The 19,551-nt window shown below is 39.4% G+C and overlaps 1 protein-coding gene across 1 annotated transcript in view; it reads left to right on the top strand.

The window, feature by feature from the left end:
* syde1 (synapse defective Rho GTPase homolog 1) overlaps positions 1–18,475 on the top strand; it is a 25,944-nt gene extending 7,469 nt beyond the window's left edge. Inside the window, exons 2-8 of the mRNA XM_077230818.1 lie at positions 6,165–6,938; positions 8,504–9,382; positions 10,664–10,893; positions 11,600–11,726; positions 11,919–12,088; positions 14,382–14,661; positions 17,508–18,475. Coding sequence (XP_077086933.1) covers positions 6,165–6,938; positions 8,504–9,382; positions 10,664–10,893; positions 11,600–11,726; positions 11,919–12,088; positions 14,382–14,661; positions 17,508–18,130 — 3,083 coding nt within the window. The 3' untranslated portion in view covers positions 18,131–18,475. The remainder of the gene's footprint in view (positions 1–6,164; positions 6,939–8,503; positions 9,383–10,663; positions 10,894–11,599; positions 11,727–11,918; positions 12,089–14,381; positions 14,662–17,507) is intronic.
* The last annotated feature ends 1,076 nt before the right edge of the window (positions 18,476–19,551 follow it).

Here is a 19,551-nt window from a genome sequence, read left to right as displayed (position 1 = left end):
GTGTTCATCCATCAGTGAGGGTCAATAGACTGCTTCATCACTGCATCTGTAAACCACAGTCCAAAACAGAAAACTCTTTCTGCTGGATGTGTGTGTGTGTCTTTTTCTTGATCTGTGACTCCTTACCACACATAATTTGTGCCCGCAGCGCTTTACTAAAAGATCTGCAGTTTCCCAAGAATTGAATTGCTTTCTGTGAATACATGTTCATTTTTTAAAGGAATATTTATTTGCCATCATCATGTTCCAAAACCCATATGACTTTCTTTCTTTCTTCCAGTAGTCCATGTGACTCATGCACAATGAGCAGTGTTATTTATGTGTGTGTGTGTGTGTGTGTGTGTGTGTGTGTGTGTGTGTGTGTGTGTAAGCGTGTGTGAGAGAGTATATATATATATAGAGGGAATGCGCGTGACGTCACCGTCAGCTGGAGTGATTGAGGCCACGCCCACTGAGTGGCAAAAAGACTGAGCGGCAGCATTGGTTTTCAGCGTGAATGCCGTGAAAAACACAAACATCTAAAACGGGAACGAGCTTTGCGATTGACTGTACAACTACATTTGACAAGAAATCGGAGGTATATTTTTACAGACTGCCGAAAGCTACAGTATGTGTATGTAGTACACAGTAGCCTAGTATGACCCTATACTCCGATAAAAGAAAACGGGTTTTCGAGTTCACATGACCACATGCGTTGTCGGCTTATTACGCATAATCGGATCTTTTTAAATAAACTGACAAAAATGTATTTTAGCTTTATTTAAAGGATTGAAAACACGTTTTAATAGTTTTAGATTTAAGGCTGGAGTACACCGCATAACCTTTGTCGTGATTGACAGTCTGGACGAATTGATATTAAGATTAACGTTCATCAGTACTGCATGTTCTCGCTGCTTTACTCGGAATGTAAACATGCAGACATAATGTCTTTTTGCTTCATAATTTCTTTCTCTAGTGCTCAGGTTCTTGACTGTTTATACAAAGGACTTAAGTGCAAACTCTAGTCAAAACCAGATCTTTATCATCATTGTGCCGCAGTATTTCATTTATTCATTCATTATCTGTTAGCTTACAGGCTTTGACAAACATGTGGGATGAGTTACGTGTTGTAGTTTAATAAAATCATCCACCTCTATGAACACTAGAGATAGTTTGATATGTGAAGCTTCGTAAACAGCATTAATGCTGTAAGTCATGGAGCTGCGGAGAGTTTTGTGTTACTCGGGTCAGTTTTGTCGAGATCTGTGTAGTTTCTGCAGCCTCGTCCAGGTTTGCTCTCTGTTTCGCAGAGGAAAAATATTTATGTTGTTAACTCTATTTTAACGACTTCCTCTTCCTGATGTTCTGCCTGGAAGTGCAGATTCAGAGCGTGATCATGAACAACAAACAGTTCAGTCTGAGCTTTCATTAAAGTACTGTGGAATACCATAGTATATATACTGTATATCATGGTAGTACACACACACACACACACACACACACACACACACACACACACACACACACACACACACACACACACACACACACACACACACGCATATATATTAAAAATAATTAATACAAGTTATTTTTTATTTTTGCATATGTATTAATTTAATATATGTAATTAATATAATAATATAAAATATTTACTGACTATTATATATATATATATATATATATATATATATATAATACAATTATTTATAGATATATAACTGTTTTATATGAATGCATTTTTGGAGAAATGTTAATTTCCCATTTATTTACATAATGTTTTTTTTTTATCAAATAAGCATTTTAATGTATTTATACAATTCTAATTTATGCATGGGTTTATATAGGCTATATATATAGTATACACACACACACAGGTGAAACTAAAAAAATTAGAATATTGTGCAAAAGTTATAATTTTGATGATCATGGCTTTACAGATTATGAAAACCCCAAATTCAAAATCTCAGAAAGTTAGAATATTACATGAAATCATTAAAAAAAAATGATTTTAAATACAGAAATGTCGGCCCTCTGAAAAGTATAATCATGCATATGTATATAGTTATATATACTAAATATATTAGTCTCACCTTTTAATTTGAATTACTCAAATACATGAACTGTTGCACAATATTCAAATTTTTTTAGTTTCACCTGTGTGTGTATATATATATATCTCATAAATTATATATATTAAAAAATTATTGAAATACATTATATATATTTCTTTTGCATACATATTAATTTGTTGTATTTACTTTAACTATGTTGCTTACAGCATATATATACATTTGTTTCAAGAAGCCAAACATAGAAAAAGTAAATTAGTTTGGTCTTATGGGAAAGCGTACTGATCTTGTGGGCCTGTTTCCAGACAGAAGTAGAGTGTAATTTGCGGTTTGAGGCACTCTGGGAAAATATGTAAGCAGAAATGCAGCTGTCAGCATCTGGTCATATTAATACACTGATAATGCTGTTCTGGGCTGAGGTTTAATTCTATAATCCAGACATAAACAGAGATGAGACCCATTTATAATCTAAACAATGGAGCATTGCAGAAAATGTACAATCTGCATCACTTGTGATAAACAAATTCTACATACACTCAAAAATGTGTGGAAAACAGTATTTTCAGCGTCAGAGCTAAATGAAGTTAATAATGGAGTGTTTCAGTGGGAGTCCAGCCACATGTCCAGTGGTTTTCTGTGTGAAACTGAAGCAGCAATAAATCGTGTGCAGCGCTGATTAATTGTTGAGATAAGAAGCTCAAGCTAGAACAGAACAGATTGTTCAAGTTCACATCGAGGCCTTCAGATGACACACATTATTGTTTTTTTCATGTCTAGCTTTCTTGAACTCGCACTGGTCTAGTGTTTCTGCTCAAGTCCAAGAGTCTGACCATCAGATATATAGTTATATTACTCAATAAAAACGTCAGAGAACATTGACTGAAGATGTTTAGGAGTGAGTTTCCTCAGATCTGATGGTTCGAGCTCTCCGAGGAAATAAACGCACTGTATTTCCCTCTGGATTGGGCCTGTACTCGCTCTCTCGATGTTTATTCTCAAAAAGTTTAAATGATCATGCATGTTTATTTTGGCTTTATTATTGCTGTTCTGATAGAGGAAATAACTCTTAATGTGTTGAGATATAAATGTCCTGAAACGGAAGATCTGCTTGCATGTTTTAAGTCTTTCCTGATGTGATTATTAATAGTTTGGCTTGTGTTTTCAGGGCAGATGAGAGCAATACAGCGACCGGATGTCTCAAATTATATGGGCGAATGAAGGGGGAGAGATCGGCATTCTGGGAAAAACTCTTTAACCGTTACGCCGTGAATATTCTCAGCAAACATTTTCACTAATTATTTCACACTGCCAAAAATGGTAAATAAACACACATGCAAACAAACAAACAAACAAGGCAGCCTTTTCATGAATTATTCGTCACATTTTATCTTTCAGCAAACTGACTGTTGAAATCTGTCATGCATTAGAAGTAAATTTGATCTGTGTTTGATACACTTTAACATTCAGTGCCTTAAAGCTGAAATGTGAAACACACAAGAATCTAAAACCCTGAAAAATACACTTTATATGTATTTTAGTTCTCAATGAACAGCAACAGAACAATCACTTCTGTTACTTCTCCAATCGTGATGCCAATAATGTAAAAATGGATAAACATCTGCTGTTTGATTAATCGGCCTAGTCGGTATATTGTCTATAAATGACGAAACTGAAGCTCTAAAGGATCGTCAGTCTTGGGTTTGGTGCACGTCGCTATTTAAAGTCGTAACAAACTAAATAGAGAAAGACCAGTTTATCAATGTGCTGTTTAAACCTTCATAAACACACAGACTGGCAGCGTCAGAGGTGAAGGGTGAGTCCAGCGTGCCGCCCGTGAGAGTCTGCTTTGTGTGAGCGTGTGTATTTTGGGGTGTTGTAATGAATAGTGAATAGGGTTAAGTGTGTGTGTCCAGCTGTGAAGGAAAGCCCTCAACACAGACGCTCATTGAAATCCTCTCAGCGGCCCAACAGCTGTGTGTTTCTCACTGAAATCACTCCCTGCTTTGGCTTTTTGTATTTCCATGTCTGCCTCTTTTTTTGTATCTTTTTCTTTATTCTTCATCCCAAGTTTTGCTTCTTTGAATACAGTCAAACCAAAAATTATTCAGACACCAGATATAAATTTACATTCTTTGTGTGTTTGTATATTTTACATTAGTGTGTGCAGGACACTATAGTTTATGTATGTAAGTGAGGAGAGCAAAATAAATTAAACTGTGACATATTATACCCAAATATTCTTCATACAGTGACTACCAGTAAAATATATAAAAATTTGGGACTAAAATTATTTGGACACTTTGACCTGACCGTGTTTTTTCTTTAATAACTAATGCACCTTTTTACACCACAGACTGAACAACATAAAGCATTGCTTGGTGATTGGTTGAGCTAAACTGGTATAATCTAATTGTGTAGTTAAATTTAACAGCTGACAGATATTCAACATCATTCATGTGTGAGACTCTAACAGAAGGACGGACAAAACCAGTCAAATATCAACTGAGTTCTTGTCATATTTTATTACCATTTTCTATATAGCGAATAAACTTTGATAATGTGAGAAATGTTGAAGCTGTGTGAATAAATTTAGGTTTGACTGTACATGCTTTCCTGTAGCTCAAGCACTGGAGATTGGTGCAAGTAATGCTAATGACATGGGTTTGATTCCCAGGGAATGCACGAACTGGTAAAAAAATAAATAAAAAAATGCATGGATAAAAGTCTGCTAAAATTCTTAAATGTAAATCAAATGAATCTCTTCTGCGCCTTCTCTCAGTCTGTGCATTTATGTCTGCAATATGCGTAGCTCTAGCTTGTTGCTTTCTGTTTCTCTCCCTCTTTTTCTTGGCTGCTTTGGCATAACAGGAAGTCACTTAAACTACTGTAACTCTTCCTGTTCAGGGAAGCATAAAGAGAACCTTGTTTTTCTGTTTTCGTCTTAAAGTCAGTTTGGCTTCTGTAATGTGACACATTTCAGAGTGAACAAGGATATTGATTGAGAAAGAAAAGTAGGGTGGGCATTGAAACATAGAGTTTACTCTTCAAACACAAGGTCTGCGTCACATTTCATACAAACATTGAATTTGAAGTTTTCCTGAAACACACTCTTGATGTAGGCATCAAATGACCAAAGAAAATTTCAGATGAGCGGTTTCAGTTGTGTGCTCGGAAATCCCATTTGCTGTTCCCAACTGATCTGACTCTTTCCGCAGCCTTGAAATAGACTACACGTTTCTATCTGTCAAACTTTTCGTCACATCTTTGTGCTGTGTTTAAGCAGCGTTAGTGGTTTAGGCGTTTGATTGTTGAATGTTGTCTTGGCCTTTTAAACTAGCAATACACTCATGAGCAGTGCTGACTAAAGTTCAATTGACAGAGATGGTTTTATTCAGCACTTCCAGAGTCATGCAAGCCAATAGAGATAATGCGCAGAGCACACACACAGACACACACACACACACAGACACACACACACACACAGACACACACACACACACACACAGACACACACACAGACACACACACACACACACACACACACACACACACACACACACACACACACACACACACACACACACACACACACACACACACACACACACACACACACACACAGGAGTTATTCATGGCTTCTGGAACTGGATAAGATATTTGGCTAACTGTGTGTCACAAGCCACGTTCATAATTTCAAGAGGGGAAAGAACAGAGAGAGAGAAAGAAAGGGGAAAACGAGAGGAGGGAGTTTGGAGAAACTTCCAGATGTGCAAGATGGAAGGAGAGGGAGCGAGGGTGAAGGAGATGGTAAATATCTTCACCCCTCCTCTTTGGTCTTATTTTAATTCTTTCCAGTCGCCCACTCTCTTCGCAGCTCTACGTCACTGTAAACTCATCTCAGAAATGTTGTTTTAGGGAGGAGGCAAACCCTGTAAAGGTTAATAGCCCCCAGTTCCACTTTTACTTGTGGTATTTGCTGTTTCTGAATGTTGCAAGTCTCCAGTGATCAATTCTTCATGTTAGTCACTCCAATCCAGACAACTATTTCAACACCAAATAAGGCCAAATACTCCTGCTATGATAATAATGGCTGTTTTCTTTCCTCTGCTTTAGAAGTGACAGAAAAGGTGGATCTTTTCCAAAGTTCTCCATCAACTGCATCCACCTCAGGTCACGCTGAGACCGAGAGCTCAGACCGAGAGGAGTGTTCCAGGCGCTCCCAGATCACCGTCTCCAAAAAACAGAACTGGGCCAAACTTCCCTCCACTTGCAGAGACCCAGTCGGCACAGATCTGTGTCCTAGCCTGGTCTACGGGCCACAGGACTGGGATTTGTGCCCTGGAAAGGCTGAGGTCTCAAAACAGGCCTGGAACCAACAAACTTTAAGTGAGGATGGCTTGAAGAGAAATCGAATTGATCTTGAATTGGAGTTTGGATATTCCAGCGCACCATGCAACTCAGTTGAGGCCAGTTTACCGGAGTTGACCCCTTCATCTACGACCTTTATGGATTTGTGTGTCTCTTCAAGCTCAGCAAAGATCTCTGGCCAAGGCGCTTACCTCCAGCACCTGGACAGGAGCAGTCGAGCCTGGGTACTGTCCACAGGAAATCCCCAGGCATCAGATGTGGCCCAGAAACCAAACAGAATCACAGAGTGGCGACAGGGCCCGGATGGAGACGGAAACATTTGGTACAACCCCATTCCTGAAGAAGACGACTTGAGGGCTAGCGGAGAAGCAGATCAGGAAAAATACGGAGACCCGTGGAGAAAGAGAGAAAATGAGGGGTTGGCAAAGGAGAAAAGAGACCAGAAACGATCAGGGGGTTTGACCAATCAAATGAGAGACATTCAAACTGAAGTCGACTTGATCAGGACGGATAGTTCGGGTATGGTCAGATTTTCCATTATGTATGAGTTTGTCACAAGCTAAGATGCATTTCCAGCAAACACAGCTGGTCTTAAAATGAGAAGTGCTGTTTTGAAATGATATTTATAGTAAGTAGACTGAAATGCTGTGTTATGCTATGCTATGCTGATTGTGTTTGGCGTTCACAAATTTAGAAAAAATGGGATTGAAAGCAACCACATTACATGTAATTATAAGTTCTTTTCTAAAACCTAGTGAGCTGCCTACCTAGACAGCATTTGATGGCATCTTATATGTGTTCTAGAGGCCCTTTCAAAAAGTAGGCGGCAGAATTATAATAGCCCTATCTTTTAAGATACCTTCTTTTTGCCAAATTCTAAATCGGCAACAGTTGTGGAGAAGGCAATCCTGAATACACAAATAGTTCAATATAATTAAAAACTGAACGCTTTACCAAATATTTGTGTGTATTTTTTGCTTACCAGTATCACGTCTTTAGCCTAGTGACAAACTAATGCCAAACTCTATATTGCTTAATTATTACTTGTTTCTTTAAAAGTTTTCTATTTTCGGGTGAAACGGTGTTATGGAAGCGGCCCTTTAGTTAATAACTAATGATCTTTGCAATGGAAGTAAATCAATTAAGGTTAACTTTAGCTGGACAATAACTTTATTCTAGAACTGCTGTAAAGCTGATTTGAAACAATCTATATTGGTAAATGGGCTATATAAATGGAGGTGACTTGACTTGATTTGACTTGAAGCACTGTTTTACCGCCTATGTAGAGCAGGGGTTGGACAACTCTGGCCCTTGAGGCCTACTGTCCTGCGGAGTTTAGCTCCAACCCTGACCAAACTCACCTGCCTATAGCTGTCTGAAGACCTTATCTTGCATATTCAGGTGTGTTTGATTAGTGTTATGGCTAAAGTCTACAGGAAAGTGGATCTTGAGGGCCAGAGTTGCCCATCCTTGATGTAGAGCTGGGATGGGCAACTTTGTTCCTGAAGGGTCACTGTCCTGCAAGTAGAGTCTCTGGAGCACTTGACATGTGAGTCACTGTTTTACTGCCTACATAGAGAAGAGATTGGATTCGGCACAACTTTGGCCCTTGAGGCCTACTGTCCTGCAGAGTTTAGCTCCAACCCTGACCAAACTCACCTGCCTATAGCTGTCTGAAGACCTAAACTTGCATATTCAGGCGTGTTTGATAAGTTTTGGGGCTAAAGTCTACAGGAAAGTGGATCTCATTCCATATCATCATTGCAAATCAGTTTATGATGGAGTGTCCGATCCTGCTCCTGGAGGGCCACCTTCCAGCAGAGTTTAGTTCTAGGCCTAATTAAACACACCTGGACCAGCTAATCAAGGTCTTCAGGATCACTTGAAACTTCTAGGCAGGTTTAATGGAGCTAACAGCAGTAAGTTGGCGTTCTAGGAGCAGGATTGAACTCCCTTCGTTTATAAGGTTTCATTTCTGTGGCCTAGTGTGCTGCCTAACAGCAAGGCATCTTACTATGTTTTGACACTGACTAGTAAGATACTACTCCTTGTACGTTTCTAACAGTGTGTTTCTTTGGGTTCAGATCTGGTTGCGCTACAGTCGGACTGTATTAGCTCTGCTAGTGTTGTGAACTCAGACAGTTCGGCGGCACCAAAGAGAAGCCCAGGAGAGGGTGGAAATGCCAGCAGTGTGATCGACAAGGTCAAGTCTCCAGGAACGTGTCGGCGGCTCTCTATGAAGATGCGGAAACTCCCAGAACTAAGGCGGAAGCTTAGCCTGCGCTCGTCCCGTAATCAGCGTCACGGACAGAACCAAGGAAATGCCACCAGTGCAACGGGAGCGTCAGATGAGGCTTTACCACCAAATGCATGTAAAGAATCATCGAACATCATCAGCAAGTACCACCTGGACTCCAGTGCACCCGCAAGGCCAAGACGTCGGTCCTCTCGAATGCGCTCTGCTAGTAAAGGAGGGTATCTTAGCGATGGAGACTCACCTGAACTCCTGCCAAAGGGTCAGGGGTCGAAAGGCTCACCTACACCACCACCACACCGTGGACTACAGGATTCACTCGCTGTGGCAGACGCAGAGTCATTCCGCTTGTACTCACTGACGGATCAGCCTCGTTGTGCACAGAGACTCTCAGGGCTGCTCACGGTGCATTTGCTGGGAGTTGAAGAGCTTATCCGACCCCCTCGGATCGATGCTACTAAAGAAGTCTTCTGTGCCATTCAAGTGGACGGGGTGACCCGGGCTCGAACGTCCCTATTAACTTGTCGAGGGGCGTGTCTCCCACTAAATCACACCTTTAACCTTGAGCTCGAGAGGGCGCGGCTGCTCAAACTGGTCATCTTGACGCCAACGACTGCTAGCGCTAACATCGGGTCTTCCGGGCCGGCTGCTCCCGCGCGTAACCGGGTTTGCTGTCTGGGCGCTGTGGCTATACCGTCCCTCTTCAAGGGTAAGAGAACCAGCCATTTTCTAATCAAGTCCCAGGAAGAAACTGATTGTCAGAGGTGTAAAGAGTACTTGAAAACCATACCTGAGTAAAAGTACAGATACCTTACAGTGAAAATGACTCCATTACAAGTTACAAGTCACCAATTCCAATACGACTTGAGTAAAAGTCTTAAGATTATCTGATTTTAACAGTACTCAAGTATTTTACTCATACTGAATGTAGGCTCAAAGATACACCTCGACACCTAAGACACATAACGTCCCTCTTCAAGGGTAAGAGAACCAGCCAGGGTGTGAAATTAACTTTTTTACTCACCGGCCAATTTGGTCGGTGAGTAAAATTGACACTCAGTAAACCCTTGACCCTCCCCCCTCCTCATCCGCGCACTAACCCCCGAATCCTTCTTGTTGGTTATTGGCTGGAACAGTTTGTTATGTTTCGTGGTGCGGGTTAGCCCAGTTTGTTTTTGTTGGCGTGTGTGGACCCTGGGGTGTCTGCAGAGGTCGCATTTTTTTACAGTGTGTTCAGGGGACAGGCAGCTAGCAGATAGTGAGGAGATGTTTGTTGTATGTGACAAAAAATGTTTTGGCCTTAAAAACGCGTGACATCGCTTAGAGCACCTTTAAAAAATAAAATGAAAGGGTAAGTAGAACAATTAATCAACATTTCAGAACTCTATGAACAATTTAGAATTCAGTGTGTGTGTGTATGAGTGAGTGAGTTTGTATGAGTGAGTGAGTGTGTGTGTGTGAGCGCATCACTGATTAGTCGACTCCTCCCTCTTTTTGTGTCAGGCATCAATATATATCTCGCTGCTAGTAGAATACAATCTCTTTTTTCACCTAATAAATGTTGAAGTTGTGTTTTATTGTTTCATTTTATGAAGTTAGGGCAAAGTATTTCAAAATTTGTATAAATATGTCCCTCTAATGTCCTCATAGTGGATCATAATTTAGTAGTAATAATAGTAGTCATAATGTCCTAATGTCTCTCTCTCTGTCCCGCTCTCTCTCTCTCTGTCTGTCTGTCTCTCTCTCTCTGTCTCTCTCTCTGTCTCTCTCTCTGTCTCTCTCTCTGTCTCTCTCTCTCTGTCCCGCTCTCTCTCTCTCTGTGTCTGTCTGTCTGTCTCTCTCTCTCTCTCCCGCTCTCTCTTTCTCTGTTTCTGTCTGTCTCTCTCTCTATCTCTCTCTCTCTGTCTCTCTCTTTCTCTCTCTCTGTCTCTCTCTCTCTCTCTCTCTGTCTCTCTCTCTCTCTGTGTCTCTCTGTCTCTCTCTCCCGCAGCTTCTCGCAGTCAGCAGCTGTGTGTTCGTCTGGAGCCTCGTGGTTTGCTGTATGTGAAGCTGACCCTGTTGGAGCAGTTCGTGACCCCGTCCCCGCGCCTCAGTGACCTGCCCCCCCCTACAGTGTTCGGGGTGGAGCTGCGCCCCCTGGTGGAGAAAGAAGCGTCTGCGCTCAGAGTGCCTCTGATCATTCAGAAGTGTGTTTCTGAGATCCAGAGGAGAGGACTGAGGGTGAGACTAACTCATACATTGATTGATTTACTAAAGTAGTAAAATGGCATTAGAAATGATGTCTTGTTTTCTGGGGGGAAAATCTAAATGAAGTGAGTTTTTGCTTAAAACAAGCAAATGATCTGCTGATGGGGTCAGAAAAATAATCCAAATGCAGTGAAACCTATTCTGCTTTTTTTTCACTTTCTTTATCTAATGTTGATGTTTGAGCATGAAAAAGGTTTCGGGAGTTCTTCTCTATATCAGTGTCAGTGTTTCTGAACTCCTGAAAAACCTCCAATGTAGTCTTGAGTTTCTTCCGGGAACACGTCACAATATTCCTCATTATAATAATTAATACGCAGAATAAAGGGGCGGGGCCTGGTTGAGTTAGTTAGGCGGTTATGGTAAGGGGCGGGACATTTCTCAAACACACTCGAAGCGCTCGACCAATCACAACACACTGATCCAGCTGACCAATCAGAGCACAGTGTGCTTTTCAGAACGAGGGGCTTCATAGAGACAGGAAGTAAACAGAGCGTTACTGACAGACTGGGAAGAGAGGAGCCGCAAAAATGGAGAATATGAGGAAAATAATCAACATTCAAGCAGGAAAACCTGTTCTAGTAGAGCCTGAAAACAACATCAAGACTTTGCATAATAGATCTAAGTATTGAGAAATGTGTCCTAGTGATTGTAATAGACACTAATGTTTGTGTGTGTGTAGGTGGTGGGATTGTATCGTCTTTGTGGTTCTGCAGCAGTGAAGAAGGAGTTGCGCGATGCGTTTGAGAAGGACAGTGCAGCAGTTTCCTTAAACGACGAGCTCTATCCCGACGTCAATGTCATTACCGGTCAGTCAACCTGATATATTCATGTACCATGCTTTTTTACTTAAGCTATGGGCTTTTAGATTTCAATATCAATTTACAAACTCAAGTAGGGAACAATAATATGCATATGAAAATATACACAAATAACATGCAATTAAATCTCCAGGGTTTTTGTGGATGAAAATATGGATTGTTTTTTAATTTGATGGTCAGGCATTCTGAAGGACTACCTGCGCGAGCTGCCGTCTCCTCTCATCACGAGGACCCTGTATGAAGTGGTGTTAGAGGCCATGATGGTTCGCCCGGCCTGTAGAAACGACAGCGACGCTCAGCGATCACACAACACTGTGGCTCTGTTGCAATGTCTTCCTGAAGCAGAGAAGGTAATCATCCGGTCTGAGTTTATTTGAGTCTGTCCACCTTTACATGCCGTCATGATTTGTTGCTTGTTCATTGTGAAGTGTCCTTGAGCCCTGGAAAGGTGCTATATAAATAAAACGTATTATTATGAATTATTATTATGACATTTGGCAGTGAAAGTTCTGTTTACAATGCCATTCAGATTTCTTAATATTTTTGAAAGAGTTTCTTCTGCTCACCAAGGCTTGCATTTATCTGATCAAAAATACAGTAAATATAGTGAAATATTACTACAATGTAAATCAGCTGTTTTCTATGTGAATATATAGTAAAGTGTAATTTATTCCTGTGATCAAAGCTGAATTTTCAGCATCATTACTCCAGTCTTCAGTGTCACATGATCCCTCAGAAATCAGTATAATATGGTGATTTGATGCTCAAGAAACATTTATGATTATTATCGGTGTTGAAAAAAGTTCATTTCTTTGTGGAAACCGTGATGCATTTTATTTTTCAGAATTCTTTGATGAATAAAAAGGCGTTTATTTGAAATTATCTTCGTTGAATAAAAATATTAATATCTTTTTGAACAGGTAGTATATGCACCTTAAACTTTTCAATCCGAAACATGTACTAATTTACATGACTGCATTACATCTAATTCCTTTTGTATTTTTTTTATGAAATATCAAGCTGAAAGATTTTATATAACTTTTATGGTTATTATTTGTATTAATTATTTATCTAATTTTCATAATGTTGAATTATTGTATACAATTCATTGAAATATTGTTATTATGATTATTTTACATTTGATTACTCTCGAATAAAGCCTTTGATGCTGATATTGCATTAAATGATTATAAATTACATCTATATCGAACAAAAGTTCAGTGCATGACAAAAAAAATCCGAAAAGCTTTTTTTAGCAAACATTCTGTGAACTTCCACTGATTTTAACCCTAAACACATTTGTAAGATGTAAATGGACGCATGCATCACATTTCTTAATAAGATTGAGAAAGTAGTTCAGATATTTACATGACTAAAATTTCCATTCATTTTTTTAAGATCTACACTACCCTGTTCAATTGGATCTCAGTTTTTGCATTTTATTGTTTTATGAAAGTTTTAAAATGAACCTAAAGAAGCCATGCTTTCTTACTCTGAGTAAACAAATCTAATAAGAATGGCAAATATTTCGATTTTTTCCTCATTCATTTCTTAAGCTGTTCGTCACTGTTATTTCATTGAATCTTCTGCCATGCACGGCTGTCCTTGTTTCTGCCAGACGTGAGTCTGAGCTTCTTCCTGAGGATGTGATTTTATGTAAGAGCACTGAAGTGTTTATGCGAGAGGGAGTGTGTGTGTGTGTGTGTGTGTGTGTGTGTTTGTCCCATGCGAGCAGCAGAACAGCAGCCTGAGGGTTTCCAACATCGTTCAAAACAAGAACCTCCTGCTCTCATACATTTATACTCTTTCTTTTCTCATCGCTTGTTCTTCATTTAGAAAGGCATGGCTCACTTTTAGGAGCTTGCATAATTTTACCATGTTTAAACATCCTGAAGTCAAAATGGGCTCGATTTGCTTTCTTAAAGAAGCTACATGTAAGAATTTTCATGCATTAATCACTTTTTTTATTGTAAATGTGTAAACAGACCTTCCCTGACTTCCCTGGTTGTCTATGAAAGCCTGATGTTTATGCTTGACGTTAAAATCAAAAGGATGTGCCGTTTATGCTCCCGACAGCCTGTCTTTTGTTCAGTGACACATGAAACTAATGCTTATACAATGTTCATGATGATGCTGAAAGAGCCTTTCTGTGCTGTAATCTCAATGTGTCATGCAAAGAGAAAGATTTTATTATCTTTTTATAGAGTGTATATAGAGTGTCAAATATACTTTATAGTCAAACTATCATATCAGTGTAATTTTAATGACCTAAATGGCCGGTGACTATCAAATCTGCTGCAAACATCCACATCTCTGAGATCAGATGCTCTCTGACATTATTGTTGTGTATTTGTTATTAAGAGGAAAGCACGCAGCACATATTTGCATACTCATCTAAATGTGCGTTAACAGTATATAATGCTGCTAAGGTATTTCCAGTTTACTTCCAAGCGAAGAATGAAAAAGCCCGTCGCTGTGAATCATTCAGTGTCTTGTGTGTCACGTGTGCACAGAAAGGAAGTGCTGCTGCAGTTCACTTAACGGCCACCGGTGTCGCTAATAACAAGGGTTTCTGTTAATGCATACGTGTGCATTAGTCTTACTTCCATGTTTGATGTGTGTGTGATTTTGTGTCTTCTGAAGGCAACTCTGTCCTTCTTGCTGGATCATCTGAGTCTGGTGGCGTCTTACAGCGACAGCAACCGAATGACGTGCCAGAATCTGGCCGTGTGCTTCGGGCCGGTTCTCCTGACGCCCACACAGGAGTCGTGGCAGGCCGGTCTGACGGCCCCGGGATCAGGGGCCCTGATGGGGTCCGGGGCCGCTCGGGGGCGTAGCTTTGCACACAGTGAAGAGATCGCCAGCGCCGTGGACTTTAAACGACACATAGAGGCTTTGCACTACCTCCTGCAGCTCTGGCCTGGTGAGTTTGTCACAAAAATGAAAATTATCATCAATTATATTTGATTTTTTTTTTAATTGAGTGTTCATCAGAGGGGTACAAAACACCAGGACTTTTGTCGTACTTGAAAAAAAAATTGTGGTTGAAATTTAAAGTAGTAACAAATCCTTCCCTCGCGGGTCAATTTGACTCCCATAGGAATGAATGGAATGCGAGGAATGTTTCAGTACACATAGAAAAACCTAAAACGGCTCAAAATTCAAACTAAAAATGCTTAAACTTTGCCAAAAAATTATTTTATAATGTCTACATTTGTATCTGAATGCACACTGAAGCGAAACTACTAATTTAAAGGTAACTCAAATAAAAACTAACAAAACAATTCCCAAAAAATTGTATTAAAAAATATAATCAAAATGAAATAAAATAAGCATTCTGGACAAAAATCTAATATAAATTTAAGGGCTTCGGATCATTTTGACCCGCGAGGGAAAGATGTGTTACAAAGTGCGAGGAAAGGATGAGGGTTAAATGTCACTTCAAACCTGTTCTACACTGCAGGAAGTCATGCGTGGGTGATTTTTACTTGCACAATGAAATAAAACGAAAGAGGTCGCATGCATTCTTTATTCCTCTGAATGTCCTCTGGTTTTGATTATCGTTTCAGCAACGCTCATGCGATGAAATATCATGCATATAATCTGATAATAATCGTCTGCATTTCAAAAGTACTGCGAACAGTTTGAACTCTGAGCGTCATGTTACGACCCTTGACCCTTGTTCTCATGACGCAGCACGTGTGTAACATGCAGGAGGAATTTCAGTAACCTGTGACAGCTGTTGAGGATTTGCATGGAACATCAGGATAAATATGTGCCATGTGTTTAGAGTTTGATGCATGCGAGCGCACACACACACGCCATGCTCAGTTAGGACTTAATATTCAGCTACATTATTGATTTGATTGCACTGATACTATCAGATGTGAACAAAACAAAACTGAATTGAGCTGAAAAAGAATTGAACTGAATTGAATCAACAATGAACTGAATTGAAGCAAAAATGAACTGAATTAAATGAGCACTGAACTGAATTGAATCAACACTTGAACTGAATTAAATGAACACTGAACTGAATTGAATCAACACCGAACTGAATTACATTTACACTGTATTGAATTAAATGAGCACTGAACTGAATTGAATCAACACTTGAACTGAATTAAATGAACACTGAACTGAATTGAATCAACACTTGAACTGAATTAAATGAACACTGAACTGAATTGAATCAACACCAAACTGAATTAAATAAACACTGAACTGAATTGAATCAACACTTGAACTGAATTAATTGAACACTGAACTGAATTGAATCAACACTCGAACTGAATTAAATGAACACTGAACTGAATTGAATCAAGACTTGAACTGATTTAATTGAACACTGAACTGAATTGAATCAACACCGAACTGAATTAAATGAACACTGAACTGAATTGAATCAACACTTGAACTGAATTAATTGAACATTGAACTGAATTGAATCAACACCGAACTGAATTAAATGAGCACTGAACTGAATTGAATCAACACTTGAACTGAATTAAATGAACACTGAACTGAATTGAATCAACACTTGAACTGAATTAAATGAACACTGAACTGAATTGAATCGACACCAAACTGAATTAAATAAACACTGAACTGAATTGAATCAACACTTGAACTGAATTAATTGAACACTGAACTGAATTGAATCAACACTCGAACTGAATTAAATGAACACTGAACTGAATTGAATCAAGACTTGAACTGATTTAATTGAACACTGAACTGAATTGAATCAACACCGAACTGAATTAAATGAACACTGAACTGAATTGAATCAACACTTGAACTGAATTAATTGAACATTGAACTGAATTGAATCAACACCGAACTGAATTAAATGAACACTGAACTGAATTGAATCAACACTTGAACTGAATTAATTGAACACTGAACTGAATTGAATCAACACCGAACTGAATTAAATGAACTCTGAACTGAATTGAATCAACACTTGAACTGAATTAATTGAACACTGAACTGAATTGAATCAACACCGAACTGAATTAAATTAACACTGAACTAAATTGAATCAACACTTGAACTGAATTAATTGAACACTGAACTGAATTGAATCAACACCGAACTGAATTAAATGAACACTGAACTGAATTGAATCAACACCGAACTGAATTAAATGAACACTGAACTGAATTGAATCAACACTTGAACTGAATTAATTGAACATTGAACTGAATTGAATCAACACCGAACTGAATTAAATGAACTCTGAACTGAATTGAATCAACACTTGAACTGAATTAATTGAACACTGAACTGAATTGAATCAACACCGAACTGAATTAAATGAACTCTGAACTGAATTGAATCAACACTTGAACTGAATTAATTGAACACTGAACTGAATTGAATCAACACCGAACTGAATTAAATTAACACTGAACTAAATTGAATCAACACTTGAACTGAATTAATTGAACACTGAACTGAATTGAATCAACACCGAACTGAATTACATTTACACTGAACTGAATTGAATCAAAACTGAATAAACACTGAACTGAACTGAAAGACAAGACTATTATCTTTTTAGAGCTGCTTTATAGATTTGAATTTGTCTCATATTTGCAGAAGTTTGCATCATTGACACTGTTATTTTCATGTTTATTACTGGGAATTAAAACTGCTTTTAAACGATCTGTATTGTATAAAGCGCTATAGAAATAAAGCTGACTTGACTTGCACATCTGCCACATATCAAGTGTGTAACGGCATTTCATGTCCGTTTCTTCGCAGTACCCAAAGAACGAGTGATGGATGACTCCGACCAATCACAGATCATCTCTTCTCCGGTATCCCAGAGTTCCTCACTGTGGCAATCGCTTCGCTCGGTTCAGGACGAGTCAGTTGTGTCCCGTAGGGGGCGTGGCCTTCAGGACGAGCCGGTCGTTTCCTGTGGGGGGCGTGGCCTTCAGGAAGAGACGGTTGTTTCCCGTAGGGGGCGTGGCCTTCAGGACGAGTCAGTTGTGTCCCGTAGGGGGCGTGGCCTTCAGGACGAGTTGGTCATTTCCTGTAGGGGGCGTGGCCTTCAGGACGAGCCGGTCGTGTCCCGTAGGGGGCGTGGCCGTCTGGAAAGCCCGCCCTGTAACCGATACGCTGGTGACTGGAGCGTATGTGGGCGGGACTTCATGTCGAACGACGAGGCGGATTACGACGAGGTGGCGGGAAGCGAGAGCGACGACGACATGGACGAGGCAAAGAAGCGGGACGTGTGGGCGTCGCCCGACGGTTTGTACGTAGATGACTTCGCCCTCGACTTCGACGCCCCGTTCACGTGCCGATTGAGTCTGAAGGACTTTGACACTCTGATTTCAGACTTGGAGAGAGAGTTAGCCAAACAAATCAATATCTGCCTCTGAACATGAGCACTTCTCTCATTCATAACACACACTAATGTCTATGCATGTTTTACGTGCTTGACGTTAAAGGGATATTTCACCCAAAAATTAAAATCAGCCCATGATTTCCTCACCCTCTGCTTTCAGACGAATACAATCAGAGTTATATAAAAAATGTCCTGGCTCTTCCAAGCTTTATAATGGTAGTGAATGGCCGTTTCTGTTTTGAAGTCCATAAAAGTGCATCTATCCATCATAAAGGTGCATCTGTCCATCATAAAAGTGCACCAATCAGTCATAAAAGTGCATCTGTCCATCATAAAAGTGCATCTGTCCATAATAAAAGTGCATCTATCCATCATAAAAGTGCATCTATCATCATAAAAGTGCATCTGTCCATCATAAAAGTGCATCTATCCATCATAAAAGTGCATCTGTCCATCATAAAAGTGCATCTGTCCATCATAAAAGTGAATCAATCCGTCATAAAAGTGCATCTATCCATCATAAAAGTGCATCTATCCATCATAAAAGTGCATCAATCCATCATAAAAGTTCATCTGTCCATCATAAAAGTTCATCTGTCCATCATAAAAGTGCATCTGTCCATCATAAAAGTGCATCTGTCCATCATAAAAGTGCATCAATCCATCATAAAAGTGCACCAATCCATCATAAAAGTGCATCTGTCCATCATAAAAGTGCATCTGTCCATCATAAAAGTGCATCTGTCCATCATAAAAGTGCATCAATCCGTCATAAAAGTGCATCATTCCGTCATAAAAGTGCATCTATCCGTCATAAAAGTGCATCTATCCATCATAAAAGTGCATCTGTCCATCATAAAAGTGCATCAATCCGTCATAAAAGTGCACCATTCCGTCATAAAAGTGCATCTATCCGTCATAAAAGTGCATCTATCCATCATAAAAGTGCATCTATCCATCATAAAAGTGCATCTATCCATCATAAAAGTGCATCAATCCGTCATAAAAGTGCATCTATCCATCATAAAAGTGCATCAATCCATCATAAAAGTGCATCTGTCCATCATAAAAGTGCATCAATCCGTCATAAAAGTGCATCTGTCCATCATAAAAGTGCATCTGTCCATCATAAAAGTGCATCTGTCCATCATAAAAGTGCATCTGTCCATCATAAAAGTGCATCTATCCATCATAAAAGTGCATCTGTCCATCATAAAAGTGCATCTGTCCATCATAAAAGTGCATCTGTCCATCATAAAAGTGCATCTATCCATCATAAAAGTGCATCTATCCATCATAAAAGTGCATCTGTCCATGATAAAAGTGCATCTGTCCATCATAAAAGTGCATCTATCCATCATAAAAGTGCATCTGTCCATCATAAAAGTGCATCTATCCATCATAAAAGTGCATCTGTTCATCATAAAAGTGCATCTGTTCATCATAAAAGTGTAT

Source organism: Siphateles boraxobius, unplaced genomic scaffold (assembly GCF_051911475.1).
Source record: "Siphateles boraxobius isolate OS27281-9 unplaced genomic scaffold, OSU_SipBor_1 151, whole genome shotgun sequence".
NCBI classification, from domain to species: domain Eukaryota; kingdom Metazoa; phylum Chordata; class Actinopteri; order Cypriniformes; family Leuciscidae; genus Siphateles; species Siphateles boraxobius.
The sequence above is the reverse complement of the archived record's forward strand: the minus strand, read 5'-3'. Positions and strand labels throughout refer to the sequence as shown.